The sequence below is a fragment of the Typopeltis vanoorti genome, chromosome 25, assembly GCF_054136105.1.
Source record: "Typopeltis vanoorti isolate ZY-2024b chromosome 25, IOZ_Tvanoo_1.0, whole genome shotgun sequence".
NCBI classification, from domain to species: Eukaryota; Metazoa; Arthropoda; class Arachnida; order Uropygi; family Thelyphonidae; genus Typopeltis; species Typopeltis vanoorti.
Genome location: NC_143573.1, coordinates 40,254,486 through 40,277,491, shown reverse-complemented (window position 1 = coordinate 40,277,491; position 23,006 = coordinate 40,254,486). Strand labels below are relative to the sequence as shown.

At 34.1% G+C, this 23,006-nt stretch overlaps 1 protein-coding gene across 4 annotated transcripts in view; it reads right to left on the bottom strand.

Annotated features, from left to right (window-relative positions):
* Positions 1-23,006, bottom strand: part of LOC150092679 (mediator of RNA polymerase II transcription subunit 25-like) — a 616,627-nt gene that overhangs the window by 262,874 nt on the left and 330,747 nt on the right. For all 4 annotated transcript variants that reach the window (XM_090414304.1, XM_090414306.1, XM_090414307.1 and 1 more), the window contains exon 16: positions 18,823-18,906. In XM_090414304.1, the coding sequence (XP_090270430.1) occupies positions 18,823-18,906 (84 nt within the window). The remainder of the gene's footprint in view (positions 1-18,822; positions 18,907-23,006) is intronic.

Sequence of the window (23,006 nt, the reverse complement as noted above, 5' to 3'; positions counted from 1 at the left end):
TTTTAAATGTTTATAAACTTTGAGAGCTTTTTGCTTAATAAGGTGTCCATCCAAAGGAATTTTCTTTTGAGTGCAATCTTCTATCCAATCATTAGAGATTTCTCCATTTTTTCTATTAGAATATCGCGAACATGAGCAACGTGCTTTGCACTTACCCTCGACCCAGCAATAACACTTTCTCAGATTTTATGTTCATTTTGTTTGATTGTTCGAATTGTTGATTCATTTAAATTCAGAGTCCTTGCAACAACTCCTGGTTTTTCTCCAATTTTCAACAGATCCAAGATTTTAATTTTTTCTTCGAGAAATGAATTTCCACTTCAATGTTGGTTTCTTCCCCCTTTTGTTGCAGTTTTAGTGGCCATTACAATAAAAATAAACTTTTACATAAAAAAAAGCATTACATATTGTATGTAACTCACCAGAAAATAAACTGCTCAGCTTGAGAATAACACACTTATGATTTTTAATACACTTTACACAGTAAACCCTAGATGGCAAACCTATGTCTGAGAATTTTGCTGTCATGTCAACGATTTACAGGTGATATCCTTTTATACGCTTATAAATTATTCAACTTTTTTTTAAAACTTTTTCTCTGTTAGTTTTAACATATTCACAACAGGGTGTCATTATTGTTCTGATGGAACTTCTCATTACTGACTGGCTCAACTCACACAAACGTTTCAACCCTTGGATGAATTTTATAGCTTCTTGTTTGCGTTTGAGGTGGCAGGCGAACTCACATTCATTATATGGCATGTTTCAATTCTTGGTAGTCTTTTATTTTAAGTTAACTTTTGTGATCTGTCATAATGACATTGAGAATTTCAAATGCAATAAAAACAAACACTTATTTCATAATTGAAAAATTGGACAATAGATTTTAGTTATAGATACCGTTACACTGCAACATATGGTTTTGCTTAAGTCTATACGGCATAGTTTCTGTGAGAGGGACATGTGATTTATTAGTTAGTGCCGTTTTTATTCCATCTGTCTCTATTTGCACTATTTGTTGAGAATGACACAGACTGCAAAAAGCCTCTGTACAGTACCTTATTCAGTGATACAATAAAACTAAATTCGATACTTATAACTACTTGCGTGATATGGGTAGACACAAATTTAACGAAGATAAAATTTGATTTTTAAGTCCCGCAGTGAAAAATATGAAAAATAAATAAAGGGTTACTAGAAATTGTAGACCACATTATATCGAAACTGCGTTGAACAAGGGATACTCCAATTTGTAGAGCGTGTTATATCGAAACCATGTTGTATAAGTACCATGTTATACGAGAGTTACCTGTATCTGAAGAACAAAACCACAGTGCATCTCTGACAAGATGGTTCATTTTTGGCATAAGAATTTTCTCTCTCTCTCTCCCCCCCCCATAAATAAACTCCCCTTTTGCCCAATTTTGCAACTACAAATGTTCCAAATGAAACCAAATCTGAAATTGGTTGAGAAATTTTAACAGATCTTACATACCAAATTTCATTAAATTGCATTCAGGCAATGCAAATTTATTTATTAATATTGGCTTGAAACACATTTTGCCAATAAAATTTATTTGATTGAAACCAAAATGCCATGCAAATATATCCTGAGTCCAAGATTTCATTAAACTCCATCCAGCTAAAGCACAGCTATTGCAAAATATAATTTCAATGCAATATTTTGTCTGTCTGTTGTTTCAACAGTCACTGATCAAACAAAAATTTGAATAGATGCCCAGATTTAAGATTTTTTAAGATTATTACATGAATTTCTGAAATAATATCTTTAATTTAATCATGACTCTGATAAAAAAATGTTCACTCTTTTAATACTTAAGGATATGACATCACACGGCTCGTTCTATTTATGAATGATCAATTGTTTGTATTCCACCTTGTTTTTTAAAACTATTCCTATGTAGCCACTGAAGATGGTCTGTAATATTCAGACAATATTTGGCAAATTAAATAATATTCTCGTGTAAACGTGCATATATTTTATAAAGAATTAAAGATGCCCAGGTGTAAAGACTCCACATTCAAGTACCTTCCATCCAATGAGTCTTGAAAAAACTTGCATACAGATGTCAAAAATGAATTTCATATGTGCTTGAACATTGTACGAGATTCCTTAAAATTAGTGCCTGTTAGCCATGAATGGCAGAGATCATAAAATATATACAAAACACTTTTGAGAAATTATAAAGAAAAACCATGCTTAATGTTTAGAGTTAGCACTATAAAATAGAGATGAGATGAGATGAGAATGCAGCTGTCTGATGTATTATCACTAATCATTATCATTATTTACTAACCTTCATAAAAACTTGGCGAGTTACTATGTATAATAACAAAAAATTATTTTAATAAACTGTAAAGATGCTGAGATGTGTATTTTTGGATACCTCTAACCCAGATACCTTATATGCCATTCTTTGTATATATATATATATATACAAAGAAACAAGCTACAATACAACCTACATGGTATGCTAAAGTTACTGATCAACCGTTAAAATTAATGGCCTGACCTCTGGTGAAAAAAAAAAAAAAACTTACTACATCAAAGCAAAAGTCCTGTTATTATTATTATTATTATTTTTTTTTTTCATCAAAGGTCAGGCCATTAGTTTTAATGATTGATCAGTAACTTTGGCATACCATGTAGACTGTAGTGTAGTTTGTTTCTTTGTATATACGTGTATACTCCAGATGATGACCTTAATGTGAAGGTCGAAACGTAGAGTGTTTATTTTTGTTTATATTAAACTAAAGTTTTACTCTAATGCGGTAGTTGTTTCCATAATTTTCACGTATTCTGATCACCGTGTAAGCATGAAGGAAAGGATTAGGTTTATTATATATGTCAATCATCTGGCCTGTAAAACTACTTTGCTGCTGTACTCTCAAATACAAGGTGTGGCTATTAAATAAAGAGACTGGTTGCAAAAATGTGGTTTATTATTACAATTGTAACTTAATTGTTATCCCCCTTCAACATACTCCCCGCCTCTATCTATTCACCATTGCATACGAATTTTCCATTGTTGGAAACAGTGCTGCAAGTCATCAGGTGTTATCTGCTTCAGTAGCGCTGCCATTTTCTCCTTTATCTCATCCACTGACTGAAAATAGGTGTCCTTCAATGCGGATTTCAAGTTTGGAAAAAGGTAAAAGTCACATGGAGCTAAGTTCGACGAGTAAGGTGGATGGTCCATCACTGGGATCTTCTTATCAGCCAGATACTGCTTTACAGACAGTGCACTGTGGGCTGGAGCATTGTCCTAATGAAGAATCCAAGTGTTATTCTTCCACAGATCGGGTCTCTTCTTCTTCTTCCTCACCCGTTCTCTCAGCTTGGCCAGAACCTCAAGGTAATTACACTGGTTAATTGTCTGACCTTCTGATACCCATTCAACCATTACCACCCCATTGATATAAAAAAAAAAACGATCAGCATTACCTTCAGTTTTCACTTGCTCATTCTTGCTTTTTTCATTCACGGTGATGTGGGAGTTTTCCAGTGCATCGATTGTCTCTTTGTTTCTGAATCACACCGGAAAATCCACATCTCATCACATGTGATGATCTCCTGCAAGTCCACATTGAAGGGCACTCATTTTCACTCAGTGGATGAGGTAAAGGAGAAAACGGCAGCGCTATTGAAGCAGATAACACCTGATGACTTGCAGCACTGCTTCCAACAATGGAAAATTCGTATGCAATGGTGTATAGATAGAGAAGGGGAGTGTGTTGAAGGGGATAACAATTAAGTTGTACAATTGTAATAATACACCACATTTTTGCAACCAGTCTCGTAATTTAATAGCCACACCTCATACAGGAGATGCTGCCTCTCCAGTTAATTACAGTGCATTAAGCATGCACAGAAGAAGGAGTGTCCATTTTACTAGCATTACTTCTGCCTATTTTTCTTATCCTGAGGTTTTGTAGAAATTTCTCAAAAAATTCTTTCTTCAAATTACTGTGCTGACTGTATGATAATTTGTTTTAACTGAGAAATTTTATATGATAAATTATTTTCTAAATCTTCACTGGTATTATCAAGTATCAACGTCACAATATTTTTGTTCAGTGGGATAAAGGTTCTAATCACTTATATTAATATTAGCCTTTGTTTTTGACATCACTATTGTGCTGAGGAGATTTTGATGCCATTTTTGTGCACTACCTTAAATTAGCAATATAAGTTAAACCAAACGCAAAGAATACACCAAAAACCACAAAATACTAAATACACTAAGCAAAACCTTATAAAATATATATAAAAATATTCACTGAAACCATCTATCTTACAGGAGCATCAAACTATCAATACTACTGCTTTATTATGAGTACTTGAGTATTCCTGCTTCAGACTAAAAATGCTGAAAACACAAAATAGTTCCTGGCTTTTTCAAGAAAGTCTGGCAAAATATCAAAAAAGCAATGTTTGTTTCCTTTGAATTTGAAAGAGGTGTGCATCAACAAGTCATTTCTATAAACTACACTATCTAAACTAACACATAGGTGTTTTAGGGAATATGTCATCTGAAAACAATCACAAAAGTAGATTGTTTCACTATGAAACCATGGTCAAACACCATCTCTCCTCATCAGACTGGACTTCATGTGAATTTTCCTTGGATCAAGATTCAAGTATGTTTTGGAGATCAAAACCAAACTGCAGGTAATGCTCAATATAACCTCTAAGGGAGTCATGAAAAACTTTGGGAGGAATAAAGATGGAAGGCAATTACAACAAGAGTTATGTGAGCAAACTTCAGAATGGGAAATGGACAATGAAACTTATTTTACTATTATTACGTGACACCTCCAGGGAGTCCATGGACTCATTGTGGGAGGGCACACTACTCTACTTCGCTAAATACATCTAAACCTCTCCACTACTACTTCATTCTCCAACTACGACACTACTACCATCAACGCCATCTATCGCCCATCATCACCGACAACAGTATTTTTTGTCTGTAAATTGTGTGTGTTCTGCAGGCCGATTTTTGTCTGTACACGGGATGAAAAACCCAAGTTTCTGGGAGAAAAAAACACTACCACCGGATGAGATCAGCTAACTCACTTCAACTGAAAAAGCCCATATAAGGATTCCCCTCATCACGACGAGGATCGAACCCAGGTCTTTTCCAATCGAAGGGCGCAATGTTCTGCTATTCTTTCAATTGCACTATGGCAGCTATATTATTTTTACTAAGGTTCCACAGCAGGTTCTCCTAAGGAAGACATGAAGGAATTTTCAAAGCATTAAGAGAAGGCCACTGACAAAGAAATCAGAAAAGGCAGGTCCTTGTTAGAGATCTAAACAGCAAGGCAGGAAGTGAATCCCATGTTTTTTCCCAAAACAGAAATGTTTTGGGAAAATTTTGAGAAGGATAAAACTAATAATAATGGTTATTACCTCCTGGATTTCTGTTCAGGACATGGACTAATCTCGTTACTAACAATGTTACAGCATGAAAATGTACACAAATTCACATGGAGAAAATACAAAGAATAAGAAAGACCTTACTACGCTACTGTTGAAAGCAATATTTCATTCCTGGTTCAGGATACAAAAGCATACAGGGGATTTGAAATTGGAAGTGATAATCACTTAGCTTTAAGTAGGATAAAAAAAAAGACTATCACATTGAAAAGAAACAATATGTAAGAAAGTTTAAAGAGAATTTCTAGAGATAGTGAAAAGGTGTAACACATTATTATTAAAATACTCTGGATTAGAGCTAATTATCTTATCAAGTTTAATTTATAAATAAGTGAAAAAAAAAGCAACTATTTCTCATCCAAGTATTTTAGTAATGAAGTGTTACACCTTTTCAATAGTTGTACAGAGTGGCCCATAAGTCAGGTGGGGGTTTAAAATATGAATAACTTTTTTTATTATTAATTTTTTCAGGTATTCTTAGGAACATTTGGGAAAGTTCACAACTCACCAATGAACAAAAATTGTGCAATTTTATTTTGCAACTCAGCACATTTTTGGCAAGCAAATAATTTGCTATATTCTGCAATTAATTGGCCATCATGCTCTCCAGACAAGATGACTCTCAACTTCTTCCTATGGGATGATCTGAAAGGTGAACAAGCTTCAGACAATCAAATAGCTGAAGGAGTACATTCATACAGATTAGGGTGCTGTGGCCAGAAATATTAACAGCTGCAATGGAACATGCCATAGAAAATGCCCATATCGACCTTTTTTTTTTTTTTTAGATCAATACCATTTTATTTCTGATATTTGAACTATTCCTAGAAGCAGTAATAATGCTAAAAACATTTGGGGGTGGTAGCGACGATGAACTGCATAGCTTTGTTGTTCATTTCTTCAACAATTTCTTTGTTGTTCATTATACCTTCATCAAAATATAATTCAAACATTTCCAATGAGCAATTACGTACAGGGATATCTTGAGAAATACTAGGTGTTCCCATGAAAGAAAAGCAAGGACGAGCATGCTGATTCACTGGGTATACAGCACCACATCCTAACTTGGGCCCAACCACAACTGTCTTCATCACTTACATCTAAAAAGAATTCTTCATCTGATTCACTATCAGAATCTCTTGCAAATAACGCAGCAGCGTCTTGCACTTCCGCAAACTCGATGTCAAAGAAGCCATTTTTTTACGTCATGTGCATCCTTCAGCATACTTTTGTTTCTAGCAAAGTAAGCAAATTTCTTTTCTCACAGGGAACAATTGCCCTGTATGTGTAAGCAAGAAAACTAAATCATAAACGTGTCTATGCAGTTATAAAGATTATAAAATTAAAAAGTTTATGGAAACATTTCTTCAGCATTAGTAATGCTGAAGAAACAATATCGACGAATATGCTCAGTATACCTGTACCAGTCGAAGGGTTAAAGGAAACATACAGTTTCTTTTAACAGACTTTCAAAGAAACAAGGAAACAGAACAGTGGAAGAAAATATTCAAGAAGAATGCAATAAGAAATACATACTTGAGGCAGGGAAAAACTAACCAAACTATCCAAGTATGGAAAGGCAGCTGGAGTAAATGATATTCAACAAGAAATATTCAAATATGGAGCTTTAAGTTTTTGCACAGTAACTATACTACATAATTCAGAAGAACTGGTCATTTGGATTAGAATTCTCATAGTTCCATCTATAAATAAAAAAAGTAAATCAATGCGAGAGTTACAGAGGAATTTCTTTACTAAGTGTTCTAGAATGTAATGTTCTAGAATTAGTAATGCTGAAGAAACAATATCGACGAATATGCTCAGTATACCTGTACCAGTCGAAGGGTTAAAGGAAACATACAGTTTCTTTTAACAGACTTTCAAAGAAACAAGGAAACAGAACAGTGGAAGAAAATATTCAAGAAGAACGCAATAAGAAATACATACTTGAGGCAGGGAAAAACTAACCAAACTATCCAAGTATGGAAAGGCAGCTGGAGTAAATGATATTCAACAAGAAATATTCAAATATGGAGCTTTAAGTTTTTGCACAGTAACTATACTACATAATTCAGAAGAACTGGTCATTTGGATTAGAATTCTCATAGTTCCATCTATAAATAAAAAAAGTAAATCAATGCGAGAGTTACAGAGGAATTTCTTTACTAAGTGTTCTAGATGAGATTTATGCAAACATACTTGAGAAGAGGATGAGAAAAATTGTGGAAGAGAAACTAAAATTACAAGCTGGGTTCAGGCCAAAGCTTCTCTTTACAGAAATGTTATATTCCCATAGTTTCTCAAACTGTGGGAATATAACAAAGATCTGTAGTTACATTTTGCATATCTGAAAAAATATATATGACAAGGCTGGAGGCAAGCTATTCAGAATGCTACAATTGTATGAAGTAAGTGGAACAGAACAACAGCAGTCAGAATTGGAGGGTACAGGAGGATGGTTTGATGTAAAATCCAGTATATTCAAGGGTGCACATTATTTCCATTCTTATATATCACCTATATAGATCACATAATGAAAGAAAGTGGCATTCAAAAACGGGGATATCGAACTTAGCTCTTTGCATTATGTAGATGATATTGTTATAACTGTTATTAAGTAAATTAAATAACAGCTGTAACAAATCTGGTATGAAATGAACAATAAAAAAAAACAAAAAAACAGTGAAAACAAGAAGGGAAAACTAACTGCATTCTTAATGCAGGACTTATAAAAATAAGTAAAATATTTCAGATACTTAGGCAAAATTTTTAGTGAAGATGGCAAATTAAATATGGAAAAGACAACAGAATAAATAAAGTTGGTATTTATTTATTCTGTTTATATGGAATAAGAAAGAAGTCAGCCAAACACTAAACAAGTATAGACAGTGTTGAAATCAATTTTAACTTATGGATCTGAGAGTTGGGTAAGAAATAAAGCAAGTAATCAAAGACCAGAAACAACACTGATATGAGAGTTTGGAGAAAAATTACTGGAATAAACAGATGGCAGATCATATTAAAAATTAATATATTAGGAAGAATGTAACATTGTTAGTATTCAGGAAAGTGTGTGCTGAGCTAATCATCTACATTAAGGTCACTTGATCAAAATAAGAGAGGAAAAGTTAGCAAAACTGGTGTTTTTTGTCAAGATGGAAGAAAAAAAGATACAGAGGAAGACTGAGATCATGGTAGATTGAAGCAGTCAGAAGTGCAGAAAGACAATATGGGAGTGCTGACTAGAGATAAACTAATCTGAAAGAAAATCTTTGATAGGAGATTAGTAATAATGTAAACTTAAGTATGTTGTACTATTATAGTTTCCTGATATATACATGATTTGAGGGTACGTATCAGGAAACTGATATGTACCTTCAAAAGTAACCTGACATAGCCAATGATAATAAGATAAATATCATGACAATGGCTAAATGTTCTGGAGGATATTGAAAAATCTTAGTAATGGATGAAAGCATATTGTAAAAGGAATTAAGGCTGGTAAAGGTAACATAAAAAGTAAAGATAAGGATATTCTGGATATCTGATAACTTTGAAAAATTATTAAATGATAAGCTATGACACAATAGTCGGGGAAAATATCCAAAAAAAAATGTCGATAATATATATACATTTCGCTGATACTTGTGTGAAAAAGCTGTCAAAAATATCCAATGTAGACCGGCGGTTGACACACATGAAGATAGAAATGTTTCTTAATAGCCAAACTGCATAATTCAAAGTCTTGCTTGATTACACACTGCTAAATTAAAGATGACAGAAGTAGAGATTTAATAGTATCTATGAAAAAGAGTAATAGAAAGTGTGAATTATACAATAATTTCCCTACTGAATGTTCCAGATAAGTATTCATGTATACTCGAGAAGAGGCTAAGAAAAAGTGAAACAGAATCTCCACAAACTTTGACAAAAACAGGGATTGCCAACCCAAATTTTTATTTTAAGATTAAATGGCGAAGATATCATGGGAACAGAACAGGGATATGTATTTATGTTTTGTAGATCTGAAGAAAGCATGAAGTGCCAAGAGAAAAGCTATTTCAAACTTATAATTATATAAGGTAAAATGACATATTAGATTATGCATCAGAAATGATTGCAAAATTGAAAACAGCTGGTGTAAGAAAAAACAAACCCAGAGGATTACAAGGTTTAGCTGGCATGGCCAGTAAAATTCAATAAGATCACTCCATCTTTGAGAAAGAATAGAGTAGTCACAGACATAAATGTTTTATTATCTGGAATGAAGATCGTGGGCATTTTATATCCAACTCTAAGATATTCATTTTAATAAAATTATTGAGATTTTGGCAAACTCTGTTTGTCAAAACCTCAGTTTCTTTCTGAATCCATCAATTTTGTTATATAAATGAAATATATTTGTCATACTTCCCTGCAAACTTCAATTTAAATCATTGACATATGAAAATATATCACTTAAATAAGCTAATTTCACAATCCACTCTGTGTATGAAAAATAAGCTGAGTGTGGAGACTTTCTTTCAATCAAGAATAGTTCTACTTCGGTCCTTAATCCAAACAATCTGGTTAGTATTCTACTGCAGGATAGCCACCTTACTTCAGCATGAAGTAACAAGTGCTCATTTTCTACACCTACTTCTTGGCGAAGTAGTGTGAACAGTCATCACCATTATTATTATTTGTGACACCTCCAAGGAGTCTGAAGACTCATCGCGGGAGGACACCAACTATACAACTCTCTGTCTCCACTACTACACAGAGCCTCGACTACCAATCACCTACATCAACGCCATCTGCCACCCACAACCACCACTAGTGTTTTTTGTGTGTAAATTGAGTGTGTTCTGAAGGGCCGATCTGCCTGCATGCGGGATGAAAAATCCGAGTTTCCGGGAGAAAAAACCCTGCTGTATGAGATCAGTTAACTCACCTTCAATTGAAAAAGTCCATATAAAGATTCCTCCCATCATGACAAGAATCGAACTTAGGCCTTTTCTAATCAAAGGGCGCAACGAACCATCGTTCTTCCAATTGTGCTACGGAGGCGCTTAACATCACTGTTCTTAATGAAATTAATAATTTTTATGGATTGCGAGAGAATGTTATGGGGAATTGATTTGAGTTTGTCAGCAGCTGTCGATCTGAACATGTCAAAACACACATTTATTAAAAAATTTATCAAATCTCCAGTGGTAAAAGATTTTTTTGTTTGAGCAATGTGGAGTGCTACTAGATATGAAGATTTTAATAAGGATTTATTTTGTATAAAATTTGTTTAAATGATTTTTTCTGTAATTGAAACTCTTGCTTCTTATGTTCAAAATATTCCAGAGGTTTTTCTTCTAATTCAGGATGTTTTATCCGAAAATACTACAAAAGCTTGGATGGTTTCATAGCATGATTAGAGATAACTTCATGACAAATTACACCCATTGGATGCAAATCTTTTTCAGTAGATTCAGGCAAAAGAATAAAACCATATTTAAGTTAATCATCTTAAATATGGTTGCTTCGGCGTCAATGCTTGCTTCTCTAATAGCTTGGATTCTTCACATTTTAAAAATTTAATAAAGTTCCTGGAATCTTTTTACACATTTTATAATATGGCCTAAAAATGTATAAATTTTATTTAGATATTTTCTATAAACGTACCTTCTTTACCTCAAATTTCAGCAAGCTGTTGTTATAAAGATGCCTAACTAAAGAATCACATGGATTATTAAATCAACGAAAATGTTTAACAAAAACAATGCAGTGAAACACCGATGTGCACCCAACGAGATCTAAAAGCATACCAACTAACAACTAATAGATATAGGAGCATCTAGCCCCCACACGATTGCTTCTATTTGGCACATTCACAGTGATAGAAATTGCCATGATTCACTGACAAGTAGGAAAACCAAATCAGTGAGTGCAGAGGAGAACCGCAGGCTACTTTTTGTGGACTGGTCAAATTTCTTCATGGATTTGTGTTTTTCCGTGGACTAGTGGTTGAGAAACACTGATCTAGAGTGTGTGTGTGTGTGTGTGTGTGTGTTTAAGACACACATAAAAGTCTCAATAAATTTATCAAAATGAATGCTGATCACAAGAACCTTTAAAAGTATGTATGAAAAATAAATCTGGCAAGAAAAAAAAAAGAAAAAAAAAAAGAGATATCTGAAGTTGTGGATGTAGAAATAGAACTGAATAAAGCAAGAATTAAAGTCTCATAAATGATTAATTACAGAGAATGTAAATGTGGAGATTTTGAGATGTAATGGTAAGAATAGCAGAAGAAATTTGTGGAAGAAGAAAAGGAAAAGAAACACTCTAGTGAAATGAGAGAATTAAGTCTTTTCAGCAGTTCATAATGAAAGAATAAATAATAATAATAATAAATAATTAAAGAAGAAAGATAAAAAGCTAGGGTGAATTCACATATAATAATAATTGGAAGATATTAAAGGAAAAATGAAAATATGACATGGATTAAAGAAGAAAACAATGATAAATATGAAATGAAACAATGAAGTTTTTTAATAAATGGAGATGAAAATCTTGTGACTACTGGATGAGAGATTATGATGATGATGTCCACACTATTTTAGAGATCTGTTAAAAAAAAAAAAAAAAAAGTGAAAGCCTTAGTGAGTGAATGAATAAACTGAGCGATGAGAAAGAGAGAATGGTGAAAAAGGTGTTGCAGAGGTTGAAAAATACATTCAATAATGGAAGATCCCCTGGTAGATGATCTGCCAGTTGAAATGATCAGAACTAGAGAACAAAGGTGATACTTGATGAGTGAACTAAGTGGATTATTGTCCCTCCCAACATTATAAAGGAAGCTCAAGGAGTAAGCCTAGTAACTATGGACGAATAACAATATTATGTCAAGGTGCAAGATGTAAAGATTTATGTAAGGATAATGGCATCAGAATTAAGGGAGAAAACTGAAGAGAGTCAAGAGCAGTCTGGGTTTATAGACAGTTTCTCCCACTTGGTAAGAAAGTACTGTAAATGAACTTGTTGAGAAATTATATTCTTGTTTAATCCTTTATCGCATGCAAAAACTATATTTGCTTACACTTGAATGAAGGATTATGCAAGAATATAATTTCGTGGACAAGGTTAATTTAATTCACTTTTGTGTTCAGTAAACGGAGAACTGTTGATTTGATTCTTGCTCTAATGGAAATTTGGTAAAAGCTTATATATGGCTTTTCTGGATTTGGAAAGTCTCTGATGGGATTCAACAGGAAAAAAAAAAATCTGGACAAGATAAGTATAGGAAACAAATAAATAATTATGAACAAAAATGTGTGTGTTAAATGTTACAAAGACATTTATTAATTTGGAGTGGTTTACGCTCAATAATGGACTGTGACAAGGAAGTGTCACGTCTCCATTGTTGCGGTGATGAACAGCATTCTAGATACGGCTAACAACTAACAGTTTGTAGATTGTGTAATTTGTATCACACTATTCCATTTATCTAGTTTCTTCTGAATGGGTCCAAATTACAACTCATCTACAAACTGTTAGTCATTAGGGTTACATACTAATAGCAAGATGTGTAAGAGTGTAGTTTAAACTGCAGAGAAAATGTGCAGATTAAGTGTTAGATTTAATTGGTCAGTCTTTGTCCGTGCGGTTAGCCTAGTGGCTTTGCGCTTTGCAACCATATGACTGGGGAAGGAGTGTCCCAGGTTTGATTCCCGTTGAAGACATGAGGAATTTGAGGATCTTCCTCAGCCATAGCCACCGCTAACTGAGGATCTTCCTCAGTTAGCCGGTCTTGGGCACGGGCAGTAGAGTTTTTTCGGCCAGTTTATCTGGCGTTTTTTATTCTGCAAGCAGGCAAACCGGCCCAGTGAACATAAGCTACTACAGTCAAAATTATACCCCCCCCCCCCCCAGCGGCAGGCTAGGCAACAGGTCGGTTGGGGGTGGTACTAACAAGAAGTCGCATCTAAGTAACACGCGGACCCTGCATAGGAAGCGGGAATAATGCGTAGTGAAAGAAGAAGAGTCTTGAAGAGCAGTGAAAATTTCTCTGGGACAAAGCTTGCTCTTAGCAGGTAAGTAGTCCTCCACTTTGGGACAGTGAGGTCCCAAAGTGGAGGACTTTGGGACCTCACTAAAGTTTGATTAAATGTTACTTTTTATCCATTTTGTCTTATGCAACAGAGAAATGGAGACTAAGAAAATAAGACATAAATTATAAAGAAAGTTGTGAGACCTTTTTACATTATATATATATATATACAGGGTGTTCGGGATAAATTTGACAGTTTCGTAAGGAAAAAGAAAATCTTCTTTGTATCTATTAAATTTAATGAATTGACAAAAAAACATTACAGGCAGAGTTAATTACAATACTATCAACAAGATTTACTCAAAATAACCACCATTAGCATCGATCACAGCTTCAATTCTGCTTCGGAACCTCGAACAAGCTGATGCTACAGTCTCCCTGGGAAGGGCCGCAAAAACTGTTTTAATTTTATCCATTAACTGGGCTTTTGTATTACTGGAAGTGCGATTGGTGTCTTTTTCAACTGCGCCCCATACAAAATAATCCATGGGGTTAAGGTCTGAAGTCGTAGAAATTTTCAGACAACCATTTTTGACTTTTCCCAGAGGTGTGGCAAGGGGCCGAATCCTGCTGCCATACATACGGCCTACCATTGGCTACCCTTGTTATCCAGGGCTTGACTACAGTTAGCAACTCCATGAACAAAGCCCGAATTCCAATGCCAGGGTTCTTCAACACCTGTTCCTGCAGATTTGCGAGGAATTCTGCTGTACGAACGCAATCAGATTGTCTGCTAGGGATCTTTCTTCTTGCTACATCCTCGTAGTCACCACTGCAAGTCTCTAGTTCATGCCTGATTGTTTTTACTGTATTCAGGGAGCATTGGGCAGCAGTCGTAATATCCTTATTTTGATGGCGGGCACGAATCATCATGATACAAGTTATTCTCTTCCATGATTCAGGTGGGTTCCAGCTATCCATCCTTTCTGACATCTTGTATATGAATGAAGAAGGGTCCAAACTTTTAAATGAAGAGAAGTGTGTGTTAATACATGTAACTTACGGAAAAATATAATTAATTATAAATATGTCAAATTTATCCCGAACACCCTGTATATATATATATATATATATATATATATATATACATACTGTGTGCGTGTGTTGTGGTCTAAGTAATTAATCGGTTTATATAAATAATTATCAGCTATTATTAATACAAACGAAATAACGAGTTTGTATTAATAAAGTTAAAGTAAATAATTTACGAGAATTGATCATATGAACTGGTAATTATTAATACTTCTCAACTATTGATGGTAAATGTAATAATTTTCAATACACTAAGTTTGGGGGAGGGTGGGGAAGTACCATGTGATTCCCGGCTTTGGAAATTTATTTCTGTTGGTTTTTGATGTACACTTAATCTAATTATGATTAATTGATTAAGTGAAAACCCGTGCAATTTCACGTAACACGTTGTTCTCCTTTTTTTTTTTTTTTTTTGTCGAAAGCGCTAATGAAGAAGCGTTACAGATACTTCTTCACAATGGATTTGTTTTTAGGTAGATAACCATAATTGTCAAGTTCATTAATTGTCAGCTGGACACATGTTCATAATTTTGTGAGCTCGCTCTATTGATTGGCTGTTTTCATTATGAAATTCTGCATATGGTTTTCAGAGAAAATTACACGTGACTCCCAGCTTCATCTTCCTGGCCTGGAAGAAACTTAGTACTGATTACTACGTTAATGAGAGAGATTGCTTTTTCTTATTTATGTCAGTAGCTAGTAAGTGCGTAGTGTGCATTTCTCCGCATTTTCATTGATTTTACGTACCCATAAGCATAATAGAAGATTTAGAAATAATAACACGATTTAATGACCAAGTTAATATGTTGAGATCGAAAAAAGGGAAAAATAATCAGTTATTCACAAGAGAAGAGTATTATTCGTTTTTAGCAAAAGTTAAAAAGAACAAAGAGAAGGTTTCCAGCAAAACACCCGAAGATTATCAACGGTTATCAAGATATGATACTGTAAAAATTGGAATACCTGTTAAAAATGAAAGAGACCCGATTATGTATTACACTTTCTTGGAGGAAAATTTTCAGTTAATTCATGACACTCATATTGCCATTGGCCATGAAGGACAAAACAGAATGATGAAAGAGCTTAAAGAGAAGTATAAGAACATCATAGTTGAAATTGTTATGATATATTTGAATCTTTGTGAACCCTGCCAAAAGAAATTGAGCATTCCAAAAAAAGGGCTCGTTGTTAAGCCAATTAAAAGCAGCGAATTTAATTCTAGATGCCAGATTGATTTAATTGATATGTAGTCACAAGCTGATGGCAATTTGTTCAACTTAGAGCTTTGAAAACAAAACAAGCTGAAGAAGTTGCATATTATCTATTGGATGTACTCACAATATTTGGAGCCCCATGCATCTTGCAAAGTGACAATGGCCGGGAATTCACGAATAAAATTATTGAAAAAGTCTGCGGAATGAGCTTAAGATTGTTCATGGAAAACCATGGCAAAGTCAATCACAAGGCTCGGTTGAAATATCAAACCAAGACATTGAAAAATTGTTATCCACATGGCTTGAAACAAATAAAACAACAAAATGGTCGGAAGGGATAAAATTTATGAAAAACAGAGCACATCACTCTGGAATATATCGCAATCCCTATAAAGCTATGTTTGGCTGTAAAGCTAAGGTAGGTTTGAAAACATACCAGTCGATACCTTATCAGAAATCACGAGTGAAGATCTTGAGATGATGTTAAAAGATCAAACTAATAAGAATGTTGAATGTCAGAAGATAATCTCAGAGAGGGAAAGCAGTATTAGGACAGAGAACAGTGACAATGTAAAAGTGGAAATAGATGATACGAGTGAAGACTTATCTGTTGGAAATCCAAACAAAACTAGAAATAAGAGTGTTATCCAAATCAAAGGAAAACAACATTCTTCTGAAACAGGAACGATCGATAAGGAAGATAACAAAATAAAAAATATAACTAATGTTGAATTAGAAAATAATGAAAAAGTAAGGAAAGCACTTCTTTTGCACTCAATGAAATCACAGAAAAAATTCAAGAATCTCAAAACTCTGCTAAGCAGTCACTTAAGAAGCAAGCTGAAATAATGTTAGTGCTTTCAATGACTAAATTTCCAATTGCAAATGTAGGAGAAAATGTATATAAACCTATATAAATTAGGTACAAAATATGGCTGTTCTCTTTATATTTAAGTAACTTAATGGGTGCACCTTTTGGACAACTCGTATAGCAGAGTACATAAGTTCTTTTCGCTATACCCTTTGGTTTTATTTTGGTCTAGCTACTCACTGATGAAGCCTCAATAAAGGCTGAAACCAGTCTGGGTGGTGACCTCCCACCATAATGTAATAACAGCATGCATTTCATAGGAAATGTGTTTTTAAATTATGGAAAATACCAAGAATAGCAACCAGAACTTTCCCCACCTTTGCAACGAGTTGCCCGTGTTTGTACTACGTTCTAGGACTACTTGCATTTAGCTCACGCTAGTATTCGCCGATACTTTTATAGTTTTTTATACTATATTCGGCATGAAACTCTCTGATTCCAATCCTTGAGTTTCTTTTCAGTTTTAAAACAATGTGGAATCTAATATCCCCTTAATTTAATTAATGTTTATATCGCCGAAATGAAGCCTGTTGGCTCTTTATATTTAAGTAACAAAATATGGTATTTTAAACCAACTCTATTCGAGGAACGAATTTAACATCTGTAAGAAAACTTTTATTTCAGTTAATGAAGTTCCTGATAATGAGATAAGTCTAAGAGAATGTGCCTGCAAGAATTCTAATTTAGGTGGCCAAGGTTTCCAATATTGTAATTGTACAGCCCATTGTAATTCAAATCAGAAATCCTTTGTAATTCCAAGTGCCACAGAGGTCTTTTCTGCAAAAATAAGTAATTTGTTTTTAACCAGACAACAATATAATCATATAATAAGGTATTTATCTCCTATTTTTTCTGCTATTAAATAAAATATTTTTTTATAAAACATGTTTTTATTACATTTACCAGACTCTTCTAAGAATTATTAATAATTACCGGATCATGTGATTAATTCTCGTAAATTATTTACTTTAATCTCGTTATTTAGTTTGTATTAATAATAGCCAGTAACTATTAATAATAACCGGATTTATTACATTATCTGTAACACATATGTATATATAAATTACTGTATGTAACATTTTTTAAGTCTGTGTAGACCTGTGGAAATTGTATTTGCATCCACAGTGCTACTCTAAGTTAGTCGATTTCTGGACATCAGGTTTTTCATCCTGTAAGGTCAAGAATATCCATAAACCTCATACTACTTTCAGATAATATATAGTGTTAGGGAAGGAGACTGTGAAATGGTGGCAACACCTCCCCAGATGCCAAATAAAATCACTGAGAGTCTTGGAACAGATGTTCTGTGATTGGCTAAGGGTGGAGCTTAGCTGTCCATCAGTTCTCAAAAGTTAGCCAGGGCTGAATGGCCTTGTCTACTTTCTTTGGAGAATACAAGGTGTTAACATATGTGTGTGTGTATTTTTAATTAACTGTTGTCTTCCTTAAGCTATGATGGTAACTTTTTAAAATTCTTTTGTTACTTGCATTTTAATTGTGTCCTTTTATTATTCACTGTACAGATAGTGAGTTGAAAATTTCATACCCAATAAATATTTTTCTGCATAAGTCTTCTATCTCTATTTTTTTTGCAACTATGTCCACTTACTCCTATTCTTGGTAAGATCAGTCTGAAATATGATACTGATGATACTGGAGTCCTGACAATGAGAAACTAATCTAGAGGAAAACTGTTGGCAGAAAGTTAATAATAATGTAAACTTATGTTGTATTCTATCCAGTACACCCTCGAGGATTTATCAGGAATTCAGTGATAATGACAATAATCAAACTTTTTTATTTTTTTGATGGCCAAAGAAGAGAAATTTTTATATAACAAATTACAATATATAACCCTGTACAGATCTTAATTCGAAAACAGCAAAGAGTTCAACTGTTGTGATAATGAAGAGCACAATAAATATACAAGAATCCACTTAAGTAATGCATGTTTGTGATTATTTCAGGTGATTTCCATACCTGTTTGTTGTTAGAATATTTATATTTTGTAAGCAGTAACCACACAACTCTTTACTATTACCAACAGTGGTATTAAATGTATACAGACACAGCATATAATTTCTTTCATAAATCACAGATTTTGATTAAATCAATTTTTTTTAAAATACTTTCTTTCTTACATGTAAAATAAACTGACCTGTGTAATCATAAGTCCTTGGCCAGATGAGGCCGCTGATGAAAGCCCTATACCTCCTGAAGTAGATAAAGGATTTCCAGGCAGCTATTCACATTTAAAAAAAATAAAAATAAATATATATATACACACACACAAAAGTTATTACCTGACTGAAACTAAAAAAGTATGTGACAGAAATACAAGTGATAATATCATGAATGGTCTTCAGTATTATATAGATAAATTGTAGCTAGAACTACTGAAATGTCATCATCAAATTCCTGCCATGTACCCCCAAGGGGTGTACAGGATATGACAGTACTACATGAAAAAATTACATCATTACTAACTTCCTATCTATAATTTTCCTCCAAATCAGTCTGTTACTTGTCAAGACTCCAACATTATCAGATCTTATATTTCTATCGTCTAAGGCACTTTGTACCGTATCAATCCACCTATATCTTGGTCTTCCTCTGGGTCGTTTTCCTGCCAACCTGGCAGAGAACACTTGTTTTGCTAATCTTTCCTCTCCCATTCTATTTAAGTGACCATACCACCTGAGATTAGCTCTGCAAACGCATTCCTGGATGCTAACAATGTCAAGTTCTTTCCTAATATCCTCATTTTTAATATGATATTGCCATTGATGCCATCTGTTCATGCCTCTAATCTTTCTCAGGACTCTCATATCTGCAGTCTCTAGTCTTTGGTCAAGTGTTTTACTTCTGACCCAGCTCTCAGATCCATAAGTTAAAACTGGTTTGAACACTGTCTTGTATACAGCTAATTTAGTTACGACTAATTTCTTTCTTATTCCATATGAATTTATTCAATTGACTTACCACCATACCAGCTTTGCTGATTCTGTTGTCTATTTCTATATTTAATTTACCATCTTCAGTAAAAATCGTGCCTAAGTAGATGAAATGTTTTACTTGTTCCACAGGTTCTCCATTCACAACACAGTTGACATTTTCAATGATTTTGCCTATTTTCATTGTCTTTGTCTTTTTAATGCTGACCTTCATACCATATCTATTACAACAGCTATTCAATTTAGTCAGAGAATCTTGCAGACTTGTAGCTGATTTATTTAGAAGTATAACATCATCTGCATAAAGCAAAGAGCTGACATTAACATCTCCAATTTTGATATCAGGTTTAATGATCACATTCCTTCATAATGTGATCCATATAGATATTGAATAACAGAGGGGATAATGTACATCCTTGTCTCACACCAGATTTAACATTAAACCATCTTCCTGTACTTCCTTCAATTCTAACTGCTGACTTACAACTCAAATAAAGACTAAATATTGCTTGATATAATGTCCCATTAACACCATATAACTGTAGCGTTTTGAATAGCTTCTCTCTGGACACCTTGTCATATGCCTTTTCCAGATCGACAAAGCTTAAATACAGATCTTTCTTATATTCCCATGATTTCTCAAATATCTGTCGTAAAGTGAAGATCTGATCCTGACTGCCTCTATTTGGCCTGAATCCAGCTTGTTCTTCACCCAGCTTTTTTTCCACAATTCTTCTCAACCATTTCTCAAGTATACTTGCATAGATCTTACCAGGAACACTCAGTAGAGAAATACCTCTGTAATTCTCACATTCAGTTTTATTTCCCTTTTTATATATCGGTACTATGAGAGCTCTACTCCAATCATCAGGAATTTGTCCCTCTGTCCAGGCCTTCTGAACTACGCAGTGCATCCACTGTAAGAGTCTTTTATACCACCATACTTCCGCATTTCTGGTCTAATATCATCTACTCCAGCTGCCTTTCCACATTTCAAGCCTTTGATGACTTTTTCTACTTCAAGTATGGATATGTATTCCTGACTGTATGCCTGTTGAGTGTGTTTTTTACCACTGTGCAATCACTGCTTGTTTCATTTAGCAATTTTTCGAAGTAATAACTCCATACTTCAAGGATATCTTTTTCTTTCATTTTCATGTCACCTTTATCATCTCTAACTCCTTTTACAGCAATCTTTCCTCCATTTCTAAGCTTCTTCAACAACCTCCAGAATATTTTGCCACCTTCTTGATATTTATTTTCTATGTTCTTGCCAAAGCCCTCCCATGACTTTTGTTTAGCTAGTTTTACACAGTGTTTAGCTTTCTTACATTTGTCTCTGTATTCTCTTAAGAGTACAAGCTGACTTATTTGCCAGGAACTTTTGATATGCTTTCTTCTTTCCCTTCACTGCCTCTTTAACTTCCTGTGTCCAAAAGTTCTGATTTTTCTATCCTTGCAGATAACCTCACCACATGTCTCTCTGGCTGAATCAATCAGGGTTGCCACTGAATCTCCAAGGTTTGGTTCCTGTTCTCAAACTCTTTCATTTTTTCTTCAATAATCTTTGTGTATTTTAGTCTACAGTTCACATCTGAGAGCTTCTCAACTTTTATTCGGTTTAAAACTTTCTTACATGCTATTCCTTTCAATATGAAATTCAATTTTATTCTGCTCAAGACTAAATAGTGATCACTTCCAATTTCAAATCCTCTGTATACTCTGGTGGCCTGCACCAGAAAACATCACTATCCACAATAACATAGTCAATGAGACTTTTCTTATTCCTTGCCTCTTCTCTCCATGTGAATTTGTGCACATTTTTATGTTGGAACATGGTGTTAGTAATAACCAGTCCATGTCCTGAGCACAAATCCAACAGGTATTTGCCATTATTATTGGCTTTGCTCTTTTCTTCAAATTTTCCCAAAATATTTTTGTATGTCTTACAATCATTTCCTACTCTGCTATTTAGATCCCCAACAAGGACCAACTTTTCCTTTTTCATTGTGTCAGTTGCTTTCTCTAAAGCTTCAAAAAATTACTCCGCTTCTACCTTAGTAGAACCTTCTGTGGGACCATAGGCACAAATAAGTCTCATTGTCCAGTTCCCCATTCTCATATTTGCCCACATTACTCTACTTGAGACTGACTGCCATTCAAGAAGATTAGCCTCGTATTTTGTGTTGAATACTATGGCTACTCCTTCTTTTCCTTGATTGTCATTGCCTGAATATAACATTTTGTATTTATTGCTCAGAAAGATTTCACCAGTTTTGGCCTTTTTTGTTTCAGTCACCCATATTATATCGATCTGGTACTTATCTAATTCCTCAGCTAGCTCCATTTCTTTGCCATTCAGGCTTCTTATGTTGATAGTACTGATCTTTAACCCTGGTGATGTTGTGTTGGGGTTTGTTTTAAGATTTGTCCCAGTAGCTGATTTTTCGCTGTTTGCCCTGGTTCCCTGCCGAAAACAATGGAGGCCTTAATTAACCGGGCGATGCCCCAGTCGGCATGAAATTTTGTTATGTTGTACCATCATTTTCTATTTTGGTTTAACCAATAGGAATACAATTTGGTCGGCTAAATCCCAAATTGCCAGCCCATCCTTGTTCGTTCAGTATCTAGGCAGATACCCAACAGGGTGCACCACGAGAAGGTGAGGAATGGACATTAGGTCAGAAGCCCTGGTCGGTTCTCCGCATTCCTTTAAAGGCTATGTGGAGGTCTCCTCTCAGTTATACAGATTTGACCCTTAAGCATTAGACTTTCCACAGTCTATTGTATTATAATTGGATTAATGAATGTATATTTCAAGCATAGAGATGCCGACAGTTCTCTTGTTAGAAAAGTCAAAGTGATATGTTCTCAGATGAATGATTGGTCCAAACTAAATTAAATAAGTTCTCCTCTATTATATTATACTATGCTCTAGACTGCCCCGTTTCAAATCTATGCTGGTTTTCAATTCTAAACAAAAATACACTTTTTTTTGTTGTTGAAGTAATAAGGAAAAGACTATAATTAATAACAAATGCCATGCTCAAACTATCTAATCTTGTTTGAACATTGTAGTGTAGAAAGATTTTGAACTTAGTTACAAAGTAAATTATACCTACAAAGAAATTATTATATATTTGTTTAATCCTTTATCCAAGCATAAGTAAACAGTAAGTATCTTTGTAACTAGACTAATTGTATATAGATGCTGTTGGCTTCACATTAATTGCTTCAGCATCCTGTAATAAAAAGCAAACTGCATTTCAGATGTTCATATTGCTATGCATTATGAAAAGGGTCACTACCCAAATGGCTTTAATATTTATTATGATGAAAAAATAAAGGAGTGTATGTTCATAGGTCTAGAATAGTTAGTAGATAGGTA